The sequence below is a fragment of the Podarcis vaucheri genome (assembly GCF_965113315.1).
Source record: "Podarcis vaucheri genome assembly, chromosome: 12".
NCBI classification, from domain to species: Eukaryota; Metazoa; Chordata; class Lepidosauria; order Squamata; family Lacertidae; genus Podarcis; species Podarcis vaucheri.
In genome coordinates, this window is record NC_138750.1 from 8,824,049 (window position 1) to 8,846,652 (window position 22,604).

The 22,604-nt window shown below is 40.0% G+C and overlaps 1 protein-coding gene across 2 annotated transcripts in view; it reads right to left on the minus strand.

Moving 5' to 3' along the window:
* The window catches only part of SEPTIN7 (septin 7), a 37,350-nt gene that overhangs the window by 6,343 nt on the left and 8,403 nt on the right, over positions 1-22,604 (minus strand). Inside the window, exons 3-11 of one of the 2 annotated variants that reach the window (XM_082192874.1) lie at positions 20,866-20,972; positions 16,984-17,084; positions 15,274-15,408; positions 13,544-13,661; positions 10,822-10,914; positions 9,731-9,827; positions 9,327-9,378; positions 8,243-8,368; positions 559-579 (exon numbers count right to left, since the gene is read on the minus strand). In XM_082192874.1, the coding sequence (XP_082049000.1) occupies positions 559-579; positions 8,243-8,368; positions 9,327-9,378; positions 9,731-9,827; positions 10,822-10,914; positions 13,544-13,661; positions 15,274-15,408; positions 16,984-17,084; positions 20,866-20,972 (850 nt within the window). The remainder of the gene's footprint in view (positions 1-558; positions 580-8,242; positions 8,369-9,326; positions 9,379-9,730; positions 9,828-10,821; positions 10,915-13,543; positions 13,662-15,273; positions 15,409-16,983; positions 17,085-20,865; positions 20,973-22,604) is intronic. The other variant, XM_082192875.1, reaches the window with a different exon arrangement.

Consider the following 22,604-nt stretch of genomic DNA (forward strand, 5'->3'; position numbering starts at 1 on the left):
ACCACCCAATTCATCAATCACTACTTCCTCTCAATGGTGAGGGGAATGGGTGCATCTGCCTAGCTGACATTCATGCCATTTTGACTATTCTCTCTGGAACACAACATCTAAAAAGAATGAAATCTGAACCTCAGCAAGCTACTGATATAATATATCTACATTTTTGCCTTCTTTATCAGCACTCTGATTTGATAATTTTGGCACTTTCAAATGCCGCGTTAACCAACTGCAGCTTCAGAGGAAAGAAATGAAGCTAACAAGTTCTTGAGGATAATTTCATATACCATCAATCACTGTGCTGAAAAGAAGCAAATTATGAGGATTTCATATCCAATTAACTGCTAAAATGGTCTTCTGCTCTGTGAATAAATGTGCTCTCACAGTAGATGTCACTAAAAATATTTAACTTTATGTTAGGGAATTTTATAATAAAACATTAAAAGCAAAACAAATGCAATCGCTGAAAATAAAAGTTTTGAAAATTACACTCAACATTAAAAGCCTTTTTTGTTTTAATCCTTGTCTTAAGTCTTTTGAAAAATTTAAATGACCACTTACATGCCTTCAACTGTGTCAAATCTAAAAAACAAAAAATACAGAAGCTTAGCATGCTCAAATAAAACCACAAAAATAAAAAGCAATAATTAAAAAGCAAATTCATTATGGATTTGAAGCTACTTTGGTTTGTATGCTCTCCAGCAGCAAGATTTCCACTGTAAAGGGACAGGTTGTTAGTTAAAGCTAGTTAAGTTTTTTTGTTTTCAATAGTCTGTTAGTTCAAGTGCTCTACACAATTAATGCAGACCTGATGTGCAAAGCCTTTTTACCTGTGTTTGTGTGCAAGGAATAATGCATGCTCTTTAGATGAAAACTTAAATATTTTAGTGACATTTGCTTAACTTCTCAAAATAAACACCAATTCACAACTGTCTCAAGGCCTACTGCTGCTAGTATGCATGGTTAAAATGGTCAATAGCACCATTTAACTCGCCAGCAGAGGTCTCAAAAGGCTTCTCTGGAAAATATTTACTATAATTAAGATCAGATGATAAAATGGCAACTGTAAGAGTCACTCCACTCTCTGCCTTGTATTTCAAAGATTCTTCCAGGTTTATAAACCATTCAAACTACTTCACAGATTACTTCTAAGGTCTAATATCATAGCTACTCTGGAATTTCTGAAAGGAAAAAAATCTTTTGATTCCGCGCCCCCCCCCAATAGTTCAACCAGAACAAGGTAGAAACCATCTAACCTATTCAAACAATGTCCCCATTTGTATGATCATACAGTGGTGCCCTGCAAGACGAATGCCTCGCAAGACAGAAAACCCGCTAGACGAAAGGGTTTTCCGTTTTTGAGCTGCTTCGCAAGATGAATTTCCCTATGGGCTTGCTTCGCAAGATGAAAACGTCTTGCGAGTGTTCCAATTTTTTTTCGCTCCCCCCTTTTTCTAAGCCGCTAAGCCGCTAATAGCCTTTTAGCCACTAAGCTGCTAAGCCTTTAATAGCCGCTAATCCACTAAACTACTAGCATGAGTTTGATCAAACTGCGGGAGGCAGTGGAGGACAGAAGTGCCTGGCGTGCTCTGGTCCATGGGGTCACGAAGAGTCGGACACGACTAAACGACTAAACAACAACAACAATCCACTAAACGGGTTGCTTCGCAAGACCAAAAAACCGCTAGACGAAGAGACTCGCGGAACGGATTATTTTCGTCTTGCAAGGCACCACTGTATCTTGGCTTAACAAAATGAAGCCCCTTGCAACTGAACAAACCAAGAAGTCTTCAGTTAAAAAGTACCGTATTTTTCGCTCTATAACACGCACCCGACCATAACACGCACATAGTTTTTAGAGGAGGAAAATCCATAGGCATGCCACCCGTAGGCATTTCCTCCATAACACGCACAGACATTTCCCCTTACTTTCTAGGAGGAAAAAAGTGAGTGTTATGGTGCAAAAAATACGGTATTTCCTATTTCCTGTCCCAGCTGCAGAAGCCAGATAGGACTGTTTTAGGTAGGTGCTGTTGCACTGATGCAACACTACTAGGTACGTCACAACTAGATACAAAACAAGATGTGTGTGCAAGGAGGAGTTGGCAAGCTATATAGCAATTTAACTTTGACACCAGGATGAGAACTATTTGTTGCATTGGCACAACACTGACTAAAAAAAGCTCAAATGCATTTTCAAGAATTTATACATGCAGGTCCCGCTGTCTGAATGCTTGTTATCTGAAATCTCAGTTACCTGACCACAAATAATTATACCCAAACCTAGCTACACAAATGGCTGATTCAGGTAGCTGAACAGTCAAGAGTTGTCCCACTTCCTTACTTGCTTGTGTTTTGCTGGTTGGCAGAGGAAGAGAGAGTGGACAAATCAGTTTTTCCTTTTGTTTGGCTTTTGCCAATTGTCTGTAGCAATTTCAGGAAGTAAGCAGGAAGGCACAAATCACGGATCAGAAATGTTCCCATAGGAAATAATTAAAAGCATCATCTTGATATGCAAATGCTCACCTAACCAATTATCTCCTGAAAATGTACTGTGTTCAGAAAACGGGACCTGGATGTGTCTCAAATCATGTCTCATATGCTCACTGCTGCTCTCTAAATCTTAATGGTTAAGAGATTCCAGAGCTATGAAAAAACTCCACCCCGATCTGCTACCTCAGAAGAGAGATCCCATTCTCCACAGCATGCCCAAGGACAGAGTCATCGTGATCGTAAGACACAAGACACAACAGCAAACAGTTTGCCAGCACCACCGTATCAGATATATGACTCCTTCCCTAGCTGAAGAGTCATCTGAAGTTGCAGTAAAAGCTAAGTAAATGAAAGCTTGTGGATCCTGTCTAATGTACCTTACAGCTGTTAGACTGTAAGGGAGGGCAGAAATTAAATGAGGAATGCCCTACATAGTAGTTGCATTCTGCTGAACCTTAACATTAGTTAACATCATTAGTTAAGTCATACCTCGGGTTAAATGTGCTTCAGGATGAGCGCGTTCGAGTTGCGCTCCGCAGCAACCTGGAAGTAACAGAGCGCATTACTTCCGGGTTTCGCCGCTTGCGCATGCACAGACGCTCAAAATGGCATCACGCGCATGTGCAGAAGCGCCAAAACGTGACCCGCAGACACGGGTTACGTTTGCTTCTAGGTGCGAATGGGGCTCCGGAACGGATCCTGTTCGCATCTAGAGGTACCACTGTACTGAGTTGCTGACTGCATATAGAGTATTAGATTGCATCACTGTAAGTAGTTATCTTAGCAGGATTACATATTTCTTCTTCCTAGCTTTTAATACCTGGAGATCACCCTTTGATATTTAGTTTTATTAGAAAATATTTATAGGCTGCCTTTAGGAGCCAAACTCTCTCTCAATGCAGCTTGCACACAATTAGAAATTCAACAGTAATAAAATAAAATCCAAAACGTTCACTGTAACCACTTAAAAAACACCATATTATTATGATTAAATAATAATAATAATAATAATAATAATAATAATAATAATAATAAATAATTCCTTGCAACTCAGCAACTGATTTAGAACCAAAGCAGTATTAAGAGATTCAGCAGCCAAAAGAAGAATAGTAGCAAGATGGAAAAAGTGGTTTGCCAGGACTTTATGAAAATCTGTAGTGTGGGAAAACACCATGCCTGACAACTTGGCTGATTTTGGTGGTGGGCAAACAAGGAAAACCTCTGCCCCTGATTGTCCTGTGTGGGCAGGTTGGTGTGGGTATAGGTAGTCTTTCCATTAGGTCAGACCCAAAGGCTTTAAACGCTAAAACCAGCACTTTTAATTGGCCCCCAAAATGCACAACATGGTTACTTGGCTTGCTTCACACATCTTTGAGATGCAAAGCAGAACTGGAAGCCCAGCCTAGACAGCTAAACGATGCAACAAACAGTGTGGGCTTTATGGCATCACCACTATGACATTATTTTCAGAAATTTCACAATGTATTGCAACCATTGTTCCCTTTGAAGCACTCTGAACATTTCAAGGACCATGGGAAGCGGTCTCATGCTGTCAAATCAAACGCTTTGCTTCGTTAGTATACTGATCAAAGCAATGCAGGGAAAAGCAACACACCAGGAAAGGGACAATTTCCCTGAAATTATTATTTAAGATAGCTGAGAACTATTCAACTACAACCTTGTTAACATGTGAAGATGCTGATCAAGCAGAAAGCATGGTATAGGCTTCCTGGTCCAAAATACGAAGTCATTTTCCCGAGTTCTGCAACAAAATGTAGAGCAGAGCACAGGGATGACTCTCCCTGTGCATCTTCCTACTCAAGAGTCCAGCAACATCTGGAGGGCTATATGTTCCCCATCCCTGTGTAAACAATGCTTTAGCATTATGAGAATGAGCTGCTGAAAGCCTCAGCGTCGTATCCTCCTCCAATGAAGCCAGATGGACTTCAGAAACTTTCACTTTTCAAACCAATTTAAGTATGATCTAAAAAAACACACCAATGCAACATGCTTGGGAGGTTCCAACTTCATGGGAGAAATTTGAAATATAATAGTAATAGTTTGTTCATAGTAAAGCAGCATAGATTGTGAACAGATGTAATTTACACTATGATTTATGTTTCAAAAAATATACTGCAGACCAAAATATACTTGAGAGTCTGACTCCCAACTTCTGAATGGCGCAGAAATGTTAACTCTCAAAAAATTTTAAGTTTGTATTTGGGCACAGGACTAATGCCAGACCCTTTAATGGTCTTACCAGTCATCTTTATTGATGAAGAAATCATTGCAATTTCAGAAATGTATAAACTGATTAAAAAAAACATACTTGTGACTTGTATGTGTGAAACAAGACCTGAGAATATGATTTATATTTTTACTGTGAACTAATATGTTCCTTATGGTATTATACTTTCATGTATTTTTACTTGTTTTTTATTCATTCCATTTTCCTTATATTTTTAATTAATGCCATTCTACGTTATAAAATTACAATAAACCCTTGGTTTCAAAAAGTATGTATTTGGGATTATTCAGGAAACTGTGCCCTCAAGTATCCTGGACGTGCATTTAACCCCCCAACCCACTCCATTCGCTGTAATTGTATTCTATTGGCCTAACATTAAAAAAATTAATATGAGGGAGCATATTATGAAGAACAAATCAATTTTCTTGCAGTAAAAATATACATCCATTATGCAGTGAGAGAAGTTAGCAACAATGTGTGATGAGGGTTGCACCATCTATGACTTCAAACTGAAAATCCGGAAGCCAACTGTCAGATACAATTTGTCTGAAAAGCAATTAACCTTCCAAAAATTGACTAATGTTGCTTAAAAATAACTCCTAAAAGAGAAGTTAGTGCCCTCATAAGATTCAGAAACCAATAAATTTGAGTAAGTGGGATGAAGAGAAAGCAAGGGATGAAGCCCATTCGGTGATGAAGCTTCAATTGATTTCCCCACTTTCCTGACACTGTGCATGCAGAAACTGCATGGGCTTGTTTGGTTTGACATCTCCAAGAAGATAAACTCCTCAGCTGGCTGTCCTGCAAACCTACTTGAGGGAGCACAGGAGACAGACATGTGCCAGAGAGAAAGCCAAAATTAACTTTTGAGCAAACATAAAAGTTCACTGAACTTAATGGTTGGGGGACAAACTTTTAGATTGTCAATAGGTAAAAACTGCAATTACTTTTGCATCTCTCATCATCTTCAGTTTGCATGTATATGGGAGCCAGATATTGCTGAACTTATTTCTACAGACAGCACCTTCTTACTGTAAGTACCAAAAGAAAAACAACTACCCTGTTGTAAGTTTAGTTACTAGAAATAGTCTCTACAATAAAACAACTGTGTTACATTAATTACCTAATGCATCAATTGGAATATACTGGGTAATATAGAGATATATATCCTACAAAAATAAATCTAAGAAGCACACACAGTTTATTGTATGAATATAATACATATTCAACTAGTCCCCATCAGAAGAGTAAAAGTCCATAAATATTTTTTGTGCACCTTGAGCTCAATTTAAGTACTGTATTTTTCGCTCTATAGGACACACTTTTCCCCCTTCAAAAATGAAGGGGAAATGTGTGTACGTCCTATGGAGCGAAGACGCCATAGCCCCGCGACCCTTTCCCGGCTGGAGAGGTGACGCGCGGCTATTGAGGCTCCTGCTATAGCCGCGCGTCACCTCCCCAGCCGGGAGAGCGCGCGCGGGGCTAAAGCAGCCCCCTGCGACCCTCTCCTGGCTAGAGAGGTGACGCGCGGCTATGGCAGGAGCCTCTCCGCTGCGCCTTTCCGCTGCTCCCTGACCTGCTCTTTGGGGCTGGTGGTGGGCTTCCCCCCACCAGCCCCAAAGAGCAGGTCGAAAGGAACCTGAAGCCTGGAGAGCGAGAGGGGTCAGTGCACACCGACCCCTCTCGCTCTCCAGGCTTCTAAGGTAGCCGCCTGAACGCACCTTAAACGGCACCTTGTTTTAGAGAGGGAAAACAAGAGGGGGAAAGTTCTCCCCCTCTCTGTGCAACGCCTCCTGCCGCTTTGCTGAAGGGGCGCTGGGCAGAGAGGAGAATTTTTTTTTCTTGTTCTCCCCCCTCTAAAACAACGTGCGTCCTATTGTCCGGTGCGTCCTATGGTGCGAAAAATACGGTATATTTCATTCTATTTGTACTCTTCTGCACCATGAACTGTGTAATATAAAATTCCTTCTATCTTTCAGAAACTTTAACCATGAAAATGTGTTTATATACCAGAGAAGAGGACACAATTTAATTTGCAAGTGAGGCAATAGCAAGGACATATAGATTCTTCTTACAGATGATGAATAGGAATGGGAACCAGATGGAACCCTGCTGATGGCAATACAGTATAGATTGGAAGTCAGTTAATGGCAGTACTACGTACCCATATATCGAATAATGCAGCTGCTCAATTATATAAAATCGACATGCAAACATTCCCATAATTGTCTGACGTGAGCCCACCAGGCAAATAAAACTGCCTCAGCCGCCAAATTCAGGCTGGAAGCTACACTAAAAGCTTAATGTCAGCCAAGCGTACTTGAACCTATGGTGCGACCAAAGACTATTATGTTTCCTATGAAGAAAATGTACTTTGTTGACAATCTTCCCTCAACAACCAGGCACCAGCTCAGCTGACCAAACAACATCAGGTATGTTTCCACCAGCTCAGCTGACAGAAGAACAACTTTCTACTCCTGCTGATATTACAAAAACTAAAAACTTCTGCCCACCCATTATTTAAAAATGTTATGACCGCTGACTGCCAGCGAAGATATTTTGTGCTTCTATCCTGCGGGTGGCGCTGTGGTCTAAACCACAGAGCCTAGGGCTTGCCGATCAGAAGGTTGGCGGTTCAAATCCCCGCAACAGGGTGAACTCCAGTTGCTCGGTCCCAGCTCCAGGCCCACCTAGCAGTTCAAAAGCACGCCAAAGTGCAAGTAGATAAATAGGTACCGCTCCAGCGGGAAGGTAAATGGCGTTTCCGTGCACTGCTCTGGTTTGCCAGAAGCGGCTTAGTCATGCTGGCCACGTGACCCGGAAGCTATCTGAGGACAAACACCAGCTCCCTTGGCCTATAAAGCGAGATGAGCGCCGCAACCCCAGAGTCATCCGCAACTGGACTTAACAGTCGGGGTACCTTTACCTATCCTGTATTTTTATCTTGTGAACCGCCCTGATATATTTGGATGAAGGGCGGTACACAAATTTAATAAAATAAATAAATTAAAATCAATACATTGAGTAATAAATTCCACAGCATTCTTAACGACCTGAAGCGCAGCAGATCAGACTAATGCACCCCAAAGGCCCACGTAAATACATAATTTTTCAACAAATCCTGGAAGCACACTACTGGTGGTGCTTGCGCTGGTGGAGGAGATTGCAAAGGATGGGCACGATGACAAATAAACTCCTCTCCCTGCTTGCCTACAAAATGGGCATATGAAGACCCAGGAGGCCCCACTCTTTTTTCTCACTGGCTGGAATGATCCATATACGAAAAGGCACTTGTAGTTTAAAGTAAAAGGTAGGTTAATGTTTCTTGTAAACTGTGAGATATAAACAAACAACTGTAATAAATAATAGTAAGTAAGTTGTAACAATTACTTTGGTGGTGTATGAGCCTTTAAGGATTTGACTGAATGGCCAAATATGTGATCCAAAACAAATTTTCCATGAACTTGTGGGAAAAACCATATCACCACTTTTACTACCACTTACTTTGTTAGCTGCCCTTTGTTTTTGTTGTTGTCAACTCCATTGTACGTAACAGCTGCCAATTTTCTGCTTCGGTAGTTCTCATAATGGACATTATTAGTGACGTCTTTCAGGTCCTGCATGTGAGTTCTATTTAAGAAAAAGAAGAACTTATCAGTAACTTTCCTTTACCGAATAATAGCTGATAAATACAACATTAATTTTAATAAGCAAAACATTTGGCATGTGGCTTTAAAATGTAAAAGTGCTTTATACAGTGATTTTTGGTTCTTAAAGAAATATGCAAACGACTTCATGTTTAGAGAATTCTAGACATATATAATATACCCAATAGGGAGGATACATTAATATTTTGCATATGTTCTTAATAGATTTGTGGAACCAAATTATGCCTCACCCCCCAAAAAAATGTCTGATGTACAAGTATTTCCCAAATTTAAAGCTTGATCCTAACACACAATTCAATGAATCCCTAATTCAATGGAACTTGCTTTTATGTAAGTATACTCAGGATCAGACTGTGGTTTCTGCATCTTGCACCTTCTTGTTAAAACTCTAGCCTCCAAAAAAACACCTACACATCCCACCAACTGACATATCAATTCCAGAATATCCAGAGGTATATTCAACAGCCGACTTCACAAATTAAAAAAGAGATTTTCCTTTGCTTGCTTTGTTATGAAAATGTAGCCAAATAGTCAGAGCTATATCAGGAAATATTAAGTTTTTAATATTTCTTCCTGACCAGAAAAAATCCTACAATTATACACACTAAAAGTGGCCACTGAGTACAGGCATATTTTTTTATATATTTTTTTTATTTTAAAAGTTCATCATTTATTCAGATGACCTTTGGTTAAAAAAAGAAAGTATTACAATATACCAGTTTCTTTTCCAATAGAATTCACGAAAGGAATGGGCCAACTTTGCTAGTCTTCCAATGAGGTCCAGCAATGTGGAAGGCCTCCCAATAGATGGAAGAAGCACAACAGAACTTGAAGGAAGGAAGGAAGGAAGGAAGGAAGGAAGGAAGGAAGGAAGGAAGGAAGACTATTCCCAAAACCAGTGCTGCACATCACTTGCTTACCTTATCAACATATTTCTTAGAATTGTGAAGTCACAGTGTTCACCATTTTCAACTGTAGGGGGAAAATGTCACATTTTTTAAATACAGGAAACAGACATCTGCCAGTAGCAGATGGGGTGAAGGGACACTATGGAAGCCAACCCTCTATTTACCATCGTTGCTACTAACTTTGAAGGAAAAACAGCAGAAAAGGAAGCCATTCTAGCTATTTGATGTTGCACTATTACGATGTCACTATATGTATCATGTGTTCAAATAAAAAACCACAAAAGCTACTGTAATAACGTTATATTGTTGGCTGCCTTGAGTGTACTATTGGAAAAGCAGAATGTCATCAAACCACAACCCTATTAATGTTTTGGGGGCTTACAGGGAAGATCACACATGGCCTTTTGTGCACTTACCTTCTGCAACACCCCAAGGATATTGCCTTCCTCTAACCCTCTTGCCGTTGACTTCAATGATAGTATTGCTACCTACTACAGCAAGAGGTAAACGGTCCTGGAGGACAGAAAGAGTATATTTTGGGGGTGTAAGTACATAGTTTTACTCCTCTGAATACACGAAATACCCCAGTTGGATATAAACAAAAGGGACTTTTGAAACATTATATGGGAAAGGCCATAGCTCAATGGTAGAGCACATGTTTTTCATGCAAAGAGATCGGGTTTAGTTCCCTCCATTTGCTAAAAAACAAACAGAAAATAGATGGCCATTGTTCCATTGACCCTAGTATTTTCCAAGTGCCATCATCTTTGCAATGTCTCAAGCAGAAATCTTTCCCTATGCTTCTATCTGAGATACACTCTCCGTTACTATGCTTTTGCAATTCTACAGAGCAAGCTGCCTCATACCAAGTCAAACCATCCAGCTGAGTATTTTCTACACTGGCTAGAAGTGCCTTTTCAGGATTTCAGACAGATGCTATACCATTGAGCTACGCCTCTTCAAATTAGAATAGCCCCCATGAGGCATTCCCCCTGTATCACACAGCAGAAAGACTGAAAGAATTTACCACAACTGCCCTAGGTAAACCACAAGTCCACACCCCTTCAGAACAAGCAAACAAAAGGAGAACAAGGTTGTAAAATAAACGAGGAAGAGAAAAACTGAGATGTTAGAAACCTTCTGAGAAACATATTAAGATTTCCAAGTGCTGATAGAAGCCCAGAAAATGACTAACCATAGTTGAAATTAGCCAGTTTGTCCAGGTTTGGGCCAACGGCAAACTGCAGATTATCTATTAATTGAAGCAAAAACATACTTCCCTACAAAGCCAGTGTTATTACACAGCAACATCTGGTATGTTCAGGCACTTGGGGCGGGGGGTTGCATGCAAGGGTTCCCCCCAGTGCCTTCAATAGAGTAGGTAGCTCTGAAAGCACAGAACAGCTCTTTCTACCAAAGCAAAGAAGAAAGTCCATCTATAGAGCATTCTGTGTTCAAAGTATAAAACTCAAGATGAGATGTTATACCAATTTCTAAATTTTTGTACCTTTATCTTTTTAACCAACTTATTTTCTTCTTCATCATCTGTCTCTGGGAATTCGTATATTTTAATTTTGTGCTCTTGAATTTCTTTCATTATCTGAAAAAAATATTAATAGAAAACAGAAGCAATGTTTTTGGCATGCTTATGAAGCATACATAGATTTGCAAGTTACTTTAAAAAAATAATAAACAAAACAACCTGCCTGACAAAGGACCTGTGAGGTTCCTGGATACAGTGGTGCCCCGCAAGACGAACGCCTCGCAAGACGGAAAACCCGCTAGACGAAAGGTTTTTCCGTTTTGCAGGCGCTTCGCAAAACGAATTTCCCTATGGGGTTGCTTCGCAAGACGAAAAAATATTGCGCGTCCCCGCGGGTTTTTTTCGTTCCCCCCCTTTTCCTAAGCCGCCTATCAGCTGTTCCGCTGAAAAACCCGCTTAACAGCTGATCAGGGAAAGCCGCTAGACCGCTGTAGCGCTAATCAATGGGCTTGCTTCGCAAGACGAAAAAACCGCTAGACGACGAGAATCGCGGAACGGATTCTTTTCGTCTTGCGAGGCACCACTGTATATGAAATGTATGTGGCAAATTAACCTGTCAGAAATACTAAAAATAATTCATCCCGTTTTCTGAAAATCAAACTTGCTGATTCACATTGAACACCAAATATGGGAACTCCTGTCTATGGTATTAGCTTTGCGGGGATGAGAAGGACATGTTTCTGTCTACTACAGTTATGCCAGAATCCTTGGATTTCTCCATTGTTCTTATTTCCTAATCTTAAGTTGGGTATACTGCACACATTCATTGAATGTATTTGAGCTCAAGAGGCATGGAGACACATGAGACACGGAGTGTTATGGTGCTGGTTGGGGAAATAAAAATAAAAGGGAGGGCAGAGGAGTAACTGGCCTAGGCAAGCCCCTAACAGTTTAAAGTTAGCATCTGGGGGGGTGAGGAGAGGTGAAGTGTGTTGGAAGATGCATGCTTGGATATTTAGAATACAAGGATATTTCAAAGATGAAGTCAAAGAGAAAGGACACTCTATGGCAATAGAATGCTCAGCTTCAGGGCTGGATGCCAGCAGCAAACCAAAGTCCTCTTGCACTATATAGCACAGCAGATGAATGTGGGGGGGTGGGGTGGGTCTCATTACACTTGCCTGAAACTCTGCCCTTCTTCCAAAGGCCTGAACAGCTTTACATGGCTCCTGTACCAATATGACTGAACTGCAAGTCCCACTTGCAGTTGTGACTTGTTTATTATCTATGTTAGTCAAATGCATTTCATAGGATTTGGAAGCTTTCTAGGTAAAGGTAAAGGGACCCCTGACCATTAGGTCCAGTCGCGGATAACTCTGGTATTGAGGCGCTCATCTCACTTTACTGGCTGAGAGAGCCGGCGTACAGCTTCTGGGTCATGTGGCCAGCATGACTAAGCCGCTTCTGGCGAACCAGAGCAGCACATGGAAACACCGTTTACCTTCCCGCTGAAGCAGTACCTATTTATCTACTTGCACTTTGACGTGCTTTCGAACTGCTAGGTTGGCAGGAGCAGGGACCAGGCAACGGGAGCTCACCCCGTTGCGGTGATTCGAACCGCCGACCTTCCGATCGACAAGCCCTAGGTTCTGTGGTTTAACCCACAGCGCCCCCCACATCCCTTGTGAATTGTTTATTATCTATGTTAGCCAAATGCATTTCATAGGATTTGGAAGTTTTCTACAAGAGCGGAGATATGCTCTCACTCTACGGTAGTAAGCCACCATACCATATTTCTGCACGCTGCCTTCTCGTTTTTATTCTTTTTAGAATCTTTTTATTTATTTTTCATGGTACAGAAGAAACATTTTGAGAACACAACTGCTACAACAACAAACAACTGGTCCCAATACAATTACAGACTTTTGCCATGCCATGTAATAAAGTTTCACTTGATTACTCTAAAATATCATGCTACAATTTCCCATGAGAATTGGGTAGATTCCTGCCACAGTCGGAACAGTTTATGTATTCAACAAACATTTGCCATACATTATGAATACCCGGCCATCTTTTGAGAGATGCATTACTTTTGGTTTTACAGCTGGCACCCTTGCTGTATTCTCCTTAGGGCTTGAAATAAGATGCAAGCTGGATTTGAGGGCGGAGAGAATTATGTTTTCTGTCAGTGAAGGAGATTTGACTTAACTATGCTTAAGGTCTCCAACCTGCCTTACAGGTAGTTATAATCCGGCATACAGAAACCACAAGTAAGTGCAATGTATCATTTTCAAACCACAATTACATTCCAAGTGCACAACTACCTTTTAAATGTAAACTTTACAGCAGTGATTAAGTATTACTGTGTAACAAAAACAAAAAACATACTGACAAATCCCTAAAACCCTGCACAAGCCTGGCAAAAACCCAAACATGTTTTAGATTGAAAATGTCTTATGTATTCTACCTGGTAATTAAGAACATTTACTTTTAACAAAAATGGAAAGAACTATCATTTTCATTGTTCAGATCAGTGAACACATTTCCCTTGTCAGGAGCTGTATTCATGTTTTTTTGCTTCGGGGGAAAAATTAGCTTACCACTTCCAAAATACATATCTTGCTGAGATGCTAGACATCACTTTGGGGATTAAATTTTTAAATTACACTGTGAAACATAGTATGTACACCCACCCACCCCTATTTAATATTAGTTCCATTTTCTCAGAGTAAAAGTTTCTATTCACCTGTTTTTTAAACTGCTGACATTCTTCAGGTGTAAGCGTGTCTGCTTTGGCAATAAGTGGAATGATGTTCACTTTTTCATGCAGGCGCTTCATAAACTCGATATCCAAAGGCTTGAGTCTTTAAAAAAAAAGTATTGTGATTCAACAAAATATGGCTGTCAGCTAAGAAAGTCCCTTCTGAACACCTACACTGCAAAATTTTGTATAATCAAATGCACACAACAAAAGTAATGAATTATCAGAATTTCATTTTCCTATTTAATAGCTGCAATAATATGTGTCACAGAGGAATAAACCAAGCATTTTTTCAAACATTACACCTGCAAACTTATCAGAGTTTAACACTGAAAACTAGCTTTGAATATAGAGCATTGTATAATACTGATACTACATTTCTGACTTGGATGTTTCCTGTGTCACCCAACTGATTAAGTACTAGCATGGGACTGAAGACAAATCACAATCCCAGTAGTAAGGTCAGGAAAACTGACACCGTCCCCATCAAGTCAATTTGGATAAAGGAAGCAAAGCTTGTTCAAATTCTGAGACTGATGGAAATTTCTAAGGAGGTGTGTACTATTCAGAAGGGAACTCTCCATTTAACTGGAGAAATAATACAACATAATTCAAAGATGAACCAAAACAGTCTATAAAAATGCCAAAACAAGTAAGTAATTTTCTTTATTAACTCTAACCACATCATCAGCATAAGGTTAAGAAAGCAGATTAATTTTAGACATTTATATTATGCAGTTGATTAAGCCATTATTTAGTAACCTTTTTTAGTAAGCATCTATTAAATAAAAATTAATAGGCTTCAAAAAAGGTAGCTTTCAGTGAGCCACTTGCCTTCTATCATCCAGCTCTTGCCTTTTTGAGGCTGATGCTACAAGCCTCACTGTCCCTGTATCTGGCTCTACCTAGTATGGGGACTGGATGAAAGAAACTGAATGAAGCTGAATCCACATGGAGCTGAGAAACAAAGGCTGGCAGGCACTATGGCTTAGGAATGTGTTCAAGAACCAGTGACCTAGGTCAGCTCCATGCCAGCAACTTTATCCAGGATCATAGTATATTTTAGATTTTGTATCAGAAGCTATTACTTTAAGCTGTAAGTGTTGAAATTAAAAGCTACAATGATTTGAGCATTTGGGGTTAACAATACCAAGACAGACAAGGAAAGCTGAACCTAGTGCTATTCGGATGGCCCCTTGAACAACCATTACATCTGTGCTGAAAAAAATAATGCAACCCTTATAGCAATTCTGGCGCCTTCCAGATGTTGTTGGACTACAACTCCCATCTAATGGGTGTAGGAGTTTAACATCATCGGGAAGGCATAAGGATGGCTCCGATAAGTCATCTTGCTTTAAAGATAATAGCATGCCAGTGACGCTGTAAAAAGGACCCCTAAATAACAAAACAATGTAGACTGTTGAATGGGATATTAGAAATCGCCAAGTTAAACATGAGAGAACCCCTAACAAATTCAATGGCTTTAAATTTGGTAAAATGAATGTGAAGTTGTTCCAGATGTTAGGTAGCACATCAATCTGCTTTTTCTGAGATAATATAACCATATTATCTGCATGCAGGATGATCCTGACCCTTCTATTTCCTACAGCAGGTAGGCATGCATCCAGTTTCCCAAGCAATCTAGCCAGATCATTAACATGGAGGCTGATACTGAATGACTGAAAAACACATCCCAAGCTACATTTCCTACTGACCCGTGTCCTGATGGAGCAATGAAGTATAAACAACACTGCACCCTGTTGTCTGGCATCTGACGTCTGTTCACACGTGATTCTGCATTAAGATAGTCTTCAAACTTGCTGTCAATGTAGTCGATAACCGGCTGCCAGCTAGAATATGCAAATTTACATTTTTAAGAACCATCATTGACTTGTAACATCAATAGCATCACAGCAAATTGTTTGGCTTAATACTAACTAACCTGTATATTAATTAACCTGTTGATGATATACTGATCACAAACATATAACTGATTCTTTTAATTTTAATACAGTGGTACCTCGGGTTAAGAACTTAATTCGTTCTGGAGGTCTGTTCTTAACCTAAAGCACCACTTTAGCTAATGGGGTCTCCTGCTGCCACTGTATGATTTCTGTTCTCATCCTGAAGCAAAGTTCTTAACCTAAGGTAATATTTCTGGGTTAGTGGAGTCTGTAACCTGAAACGTATGTAACCTGGAGCATATGTAACCTGAGGTACAGCTGTACTTCACATTAAGGTGTTTGCATTCACCTGGTTTGTACTTATTTTCAGTAAATAGGAAGTGTTATTATAACAGCTATATGATTTTCCAGTTGGGTGGTTTACCACAGGCAACTCTCAAGTTATGCAGGGTAGCATTCCAGGGATAGTGCAAAAAGCCAAAATAACGTTTAGTCAAAACACTCCCTCTCGCTGCACCTCCGAACGCTCTCCCAAGGTGAGTGCAATGGTGCTTAGGATTGCCAAAGTTCTTTTCCTTGGGCACCTGACCCATTTCTTACCTTTTTTTTTAAATGGCCATGTGTGTAAAGCAAAATGCACACAAGTTAAATATGCTTAAGTTGCGAATCAACTGTAGCAACTTGCTACAGTTTACTCCAATGTAAATGACTAACTTCACGACTCCAACCACATGTAGAGTAGAAGTCCTACTGAAATTAATGAGGCTTACTCCCAAGTAGAATTAGAACTGCAGCCTAAGTGCCTAAGGAGAGGTGTACTCCCTGCGCCCTCTATATTTTATGTTTTTTTTCCTTCTGCCACCATCTCATGTGTTGTCTTTCCTCTCTCCTTCTTACAGTTGCTACTGCTAGAATGCAGAACGGTTCTTACAGCAGAAGACCATTTTCTCTCATTTCCACCAGACTCAGGCTTTAAGGTAGGGCTGGGGGAAACCTACGGTCCTACAGGTGTTGTTAGACTGCAAGTCTCAACATTCCCAACCATTAGCCATTCTAATTGGGCTTGAGGGGAGTTGGGAGTACAACACTTTTGGGCACAGGCTCCCACCTTGCTTTAAAGAGTGGCCCTTTAAAAGTCAGGAGGGAGAGCTTGCACAGTATTTCTCTGGCTACAAATATAGGGCCAGCTGCTGCAATAGAAGAAAAGCAACCAGCTGTGGCAAGAGAGCCAGGTAGGAGAAGAGGTGGCTGCAACTAGAAGCCAGTGGTGCAAATGAGCACATCTGCCTTCAGGTTATTGACAAGGCTGTGGGGTAATTCATAAAAAATAATTAAAGTTAGCTATCTGCAGTTACTAGTCCTGATGCACAACATATGGCAGCAGAGTGAGAGTTTACTGTTTATGATAGTATTTAAAGAAGAATAGTTAAAGTAACCAAGGGCGTGTTCCTAACCACTTGTAATGAAATTATTGGTGTTCTAAATTAGTAGCCACCACTCTTAATATCAGAACATGCTTACCAATTGCTATTATCCACAGCATCACCAAATCCAGGCGTGTCAACTATTGTTAGTAGCAGCTGAACGCCACCTTCTTTAATTAGAACTTTAGACTGTTCAACCTGAAAATTAAAAAAGAATTAAAAATTAGATATATGAAAAAATCATATTTTAAACACATGAAAATGGTACTTAAGTAAAAAACTGATGAATGAGCACCACCTTCCAAGTACACTACATTCCTATTAACTTATTCTAAATAAATATTAAAGCTCTGAGTTTGTTTTTATTTCTGTTAACTGGAAAGCATTTTTATGGAGCTCCTGCTGAGTTGAAAAATACAGGAGGAGGGAGGGAGAGCAAATTCAGTTTATGGAACTGCCTCAGATCCACTTTCCTGAGATTCCCAGTTTTTATTTTAAAAAGGGAGGAAGATATGTTTTGTGAAGGTATGCTTGAAACCATATGGACCAATCATGGCTGCCGAGAGGAATGGACTGAGCGTAGAAATGTTCGGGGCCCACAGCCAGCAGGGGGCCTCGATTCTGAGCTCAAAGTCCCCTTATGGAAGGTGATATAAAATGGCTGCATATCTTCACAATGGACCTGTGAGATGGTTTCAGGTGACTGGCCCAAGGAAGGAATGTGAAATTGCACATCTTCAGAGCATCTTTGTTGCTGGTGTTTATCAAGATTGCCTAACTGGTTTAGTTGTGTTTTGCTGTAAAATATAAAGAGTGCAATGAAAGGGGGGGGGGGGAAATGCTTGCTTTCCTGGGTGTATTACATTTATACAGGTGCAAATGTTCATTTTTAACATTTTTAATTTAAAAATAGGTCCTCAAGTTGCCCAAATGCAGCACTAATGTTTTTACTGTAAGTTGGGTTCTTTGCTTAGGAGTCAGTAAAGATGCAGCAAGTTACATTGCCAGCAGCCTGCTCCTGTACTTAAGAAAAGAAGCACCAATCAGTCTTGCTCATGGCAGAGACAGACAGATCCCAGCATTCTGGGGGTAACCAGAGGAGGAGTGGAGGCACCAGAACTGGTGTCTAATGACAGTGGTAGAGGGTGTGCCTGCTGCTACTACTACTAACAGGCTGCAGTGCTCGGCTACTTAGGGGACAGTAGCCTAAGAGAACTTCCTGCTCTTCACACTGAGGGTATCAGATACATCCTCTCTTAGGGATGTCAACAATCTGAGCTCCCTGCTCCCCTCTTCTCCCAAAAGGAAAGACCCCTGACAGTGCCTATTGTCTCTTCAAATAGCTCCCCAACAGCTGGAACATGCTTCCTCCTCCCACCACCATGAGCAGAACAGATTAGCCTGACCATGCGTGAACCAGTCCGACCACTCATGCCTCTGCTACTGTCAGCACCTCTGCTGCCACCACAGCTGCTATGAAGATGCCTCGTTCTATGTGCTGCGTAATGTGTGTTGCTGCACTGGCTCTGTGCGTGTGTGTAATGCTTGGTGCACTCACACAAGAATTACACAATACACACACACCCAAAAGAAGAAGCCACTAAGGCGCAGATAACAGAACACAGCTATGACTGGAGAAAGGTGGTGAAACACTAAGATAAAGCACAGGAAGTACACATTTTCTTATTTTAAAAATTACAATATGAAGGATAAAACTGATTCATTGGGAAGGCACCCAAACAAATTGACCAAGCCCTTTCAAATCTTCTCTTTAAAGAACTAACAAAAGAGTAAAGCCAGTGTGGGGGGGGAGAGAATAATGGTTTTAAGACTTCACCATATCTCCCCTCAAGTGACTGGAGAGTGTGAAGTTTTCTGCCCATGAGCTGGAAAGCAAGAGCTGTCTCAAGAAGCTCCCCACCCTGTTTTAGCCCTGAAGGAAAGCTTGTCAATAGGCGAAGCCCAACTCCCCTCCTACAGAATTTACAGAGATTTCTCTATTCACTTCTATAAGATCAATTAGATGATTTCAAAATTAGAAATTCTGCTTCTGAAATGTAGTAGATAGGTAGCCGTGTTGGTCTGCCATAGTCAAAATAAAAAAATTTTCTTCCAGTAGCACCTTAAAGACCAACTAAGGTATCTGAAGAAGTGTGCATGCACACGAAAGCTCATACCAAGAACTAACTTAGTTGGTCTTTAAGGTGCTACTGGAAGAAAATTTTTTTATTTTGCTTCTGAAATATTAGTCATTATCCTAAACACAATATCCAATTTAATGTTCAAACTGGAGTTCATCACCATTTCATTCCTCATAGTAAGTTTATTTTTTTTCTTTACTAATTTTAAGGAATGTGTGTATCCATACATGGTCAAATTCTCAGGAAACAGCCTCAACTGGAAAGAATCCAGAAAACAGCTGTAAACTAGTGTCAATCTCTTTTAAGAGCTCGAATGAATCCTATCTAGTTTTAGAAGTATTCTCAAAGGGTTCAGGGAAAATAAATTAGCTCCAATCCTGGAATGTAAAACTTTCCTTAGCAATTCCATTCCAAATGGCTGTTTTCCCATGCACCGCACTTAAGCAGGTCACATAGATCAAGTTCATGTTAACAATATTATGCCAGACTGTGGAATATTAAAGCTCTCTTGCTTGATCACCCATTTCCTAAAGGATGACACGTTCTCTGGTGACCCCCCCCTTTCAAAAATAAGTTTCAAATGTCTTTTTCACAGGATATGATTAGGTTCATGTTCAGTTCCCTGCTATGAAGTCAGTTCTAAACACATCCAGGAATTTGAATAGTCTTAAAACCCAGAGGAAAGCAAAAAACAATTTACACAGAAGAAGAAAGGCTTATTTTTTATGTAAGTTGCATCAGCTTAAAAAAATACTTCATACAGTTTCAAATGTACTTCAAAATGTTTCTCTTCTTAAATGAATTAATGAAGCAGCAACAGAAAGAATCGGGACTTGTTTTCTTTCAAAAGCAAGCATGATCAACATACAGCCTTTCTAATGTTTAGACTTACCAGCTTTTTCAAATACACATAACAATATGTTGCATCCCACATTCTCCCCATCCCCATTTCCTTATTATAAAATATTATAAAATATTTCATAGCAGCATCAAGGGTAATGCAAATGAGGAAAGACTAAACAGAAGGTACAGTTAATAGAATAACTGTCAAGTGTTCAAAAGTAAACAGAATTTTCCAAATATCTGCAGAAGTACCTCCTTCCCTTGAGCCAATAAAGATATTACAATCTGCAGGAGACAATTGTCTTCTGTGTGATGTCCCCCAAACTGTGAACCCCCCAACTGTCATTTTTATTGCCAATTTTAGTGTAAATTTTATATTAATCGTAAACCACTTATGTGGTATTCAGATTACATTAAAGAAATGAAAATTGAAGACATTTTAAAACCTCAATTTCTTATCAGCTAACAACACAATTCTGGCAACATCTATTCAGAAGACAGTCCTACTGAATTCAATGGGTGTTACTCAAAGGTAAGCAGCATTAGGATTGCAGTCTAAGCCATCAGTAATCACAAATGATTGATTAATGTTAGCAGAAGGTACTCTTCAGATATGTTGAACAATTACTTCACAGCTAAGATGTAATTGCAGTAATATATATGCATATACATTTTCATTTATATGCGAGAGATCAACATGCTACTAGTAGCCTCCATTTGCAGACCAACATATACAGTGGTACCTCAGTTTTTGAACATCTTCGTTGACGAACATTTCGGTTTTCGAACGTCGTAAACCTGGAAGTAAAAATGCTTCAATTTTCAAACATGCTTTGGAAGTCGAACATGCCACGCAGCTTCCGCTGAGTGCAAGATGCTGAGGCCTAGCTGAGTTTTCGAACATTTCAGAACTCAAACTGTCTTCCAGAACAGATTATGTTCAAAAACGGAGGTACCACTGTATTAGAATAGAAATACGTTTTTCCCATGCAAACCTGCACAGTCTTTTTAATTCTATGTGAAGGTCCTGGATACTCCGGAGAATACAGGTCTGTCAGGAATAACGAGTTGATTAGTGTTGATTTCCCCAATCCAGATTCACCTATTTAAGAAAAAAAGCTAAAATTAATGTGATTAGAATGATCATGTAGTTAGAAGGATCACATAAATGCTTACTGACTGGACTATAAACAGCTCACAGAAAATAAATTTGAATGCAGTGGAAAACAGTTGAAGGCAACATTCAGCTTGATGTAGCTGAGAGGGAAACACTGTGTTATCATTTAAAAACAAAACAACCAATAAGCCTATAACAACCTTTCCAAACATAAGAGACATTTCTGTACTAAAAAGGGTTTATTACAGCTAGCTCATACATTACAGTGCAACCCTAACCATATATGCTCAAAAGTCCTATTGAATTCAATGGGGCTTACTCCCAGATAAGTGGGATTGGGACTGCAGCCTTATTGTTTCTATATAAACAGAGGTCCTCTAGTTTTGCAGCCCATGTTTATTTCCTGTTAGCCAGTTGCAATATCCAATTCCAGATGATACTGATAATGATGTGGTAACAGACTTTCCTGCTCACTTTCCCATTGTTTATAATGTAGAATCCCTACTGGCTCTGATTAGCAGTGATAATTGGTCCCTCCCACCCCCCAAGCAATTTGCCCAGCTTCCTGCATGTTTACAATAGTAAATTTTATGAACTACCTCAGCCTCTCAAGCTAGGGCAGTTGCTATGTCATCTATGGCGCAGGCCTTTGTGGATAACTGATGTACTCTTGCTTCTTTCTCATCTTTTGAAGCAAGGGAAGGGAGATTTTTGAATTTTATCTTTAACAAGATCCATGAGTTCCAGACGTCATCTGAACATCAAATTCCAGATCCCCCTAGTCTTAAAATTCCAATCAACAGGAAAAGGATGACTCGCCTTGTAAATAAGTCAATAAAAGTTGCCAGCCTATAATCAATAAAAGTTACCAAGCTATAATCAATAGATGGCATTTTTCAAGCCTGATTTTGATGTTGAGGGGTGATTACAGGGAGGTTACAGATGGGGAAGGGAGAACACATTTGCTGCCCACAATATTTTTCCAGTTTATAAATGTGTCTGTGGGCTCAAAAATCAGGTGGCTCCTGATTTAAATACACAGTATGAGCATAGCAGAACCAGTATTTTGTGTGCCAGTAAGAACAACAACAAAGCCTCAAGGTTAGGAACAATATATCTCTTCTCTAAAATATGTTGCATTTCTAATATAAAGTGAGTGTGTGTGCAAACTCCAAGCCTGCTTACTGGGCTACTGGAATGAGGTAGTCCTTTGCATTCAGCACTCCTAGCAAAGAAGGGGGTCTTGCTAATTGAGATGGAGGTGTATTGCCAGGTGTTAGCATATTAAGTAAATAAAACCAAGTCAGAAAGAAACAATGCATCTTGTTGAGAGGTGTAGGCTTCCTTCCCTAGATTCTTCTAAGTCATTAGAAGTCGGGGCAAAGAGCAATCTGCACTGACCTGAAGAAACCACTAACTTGACATTTGGACTGGCCAATTTCTGTACAAGTCATCCTTTTGTGGCTTTCATCACAGAGGTAGTGGCCCAAATCTAGAGATTTGTTTTCAGGTATAAAACTTAAAGCCTCAGATGGATCATTGGAGAGAGGTTAAAGTCACAGGCCCATGGAGCCTCAACTGCTTTGGCAACCAGGTTCCCTACCATGCACAGTTTGC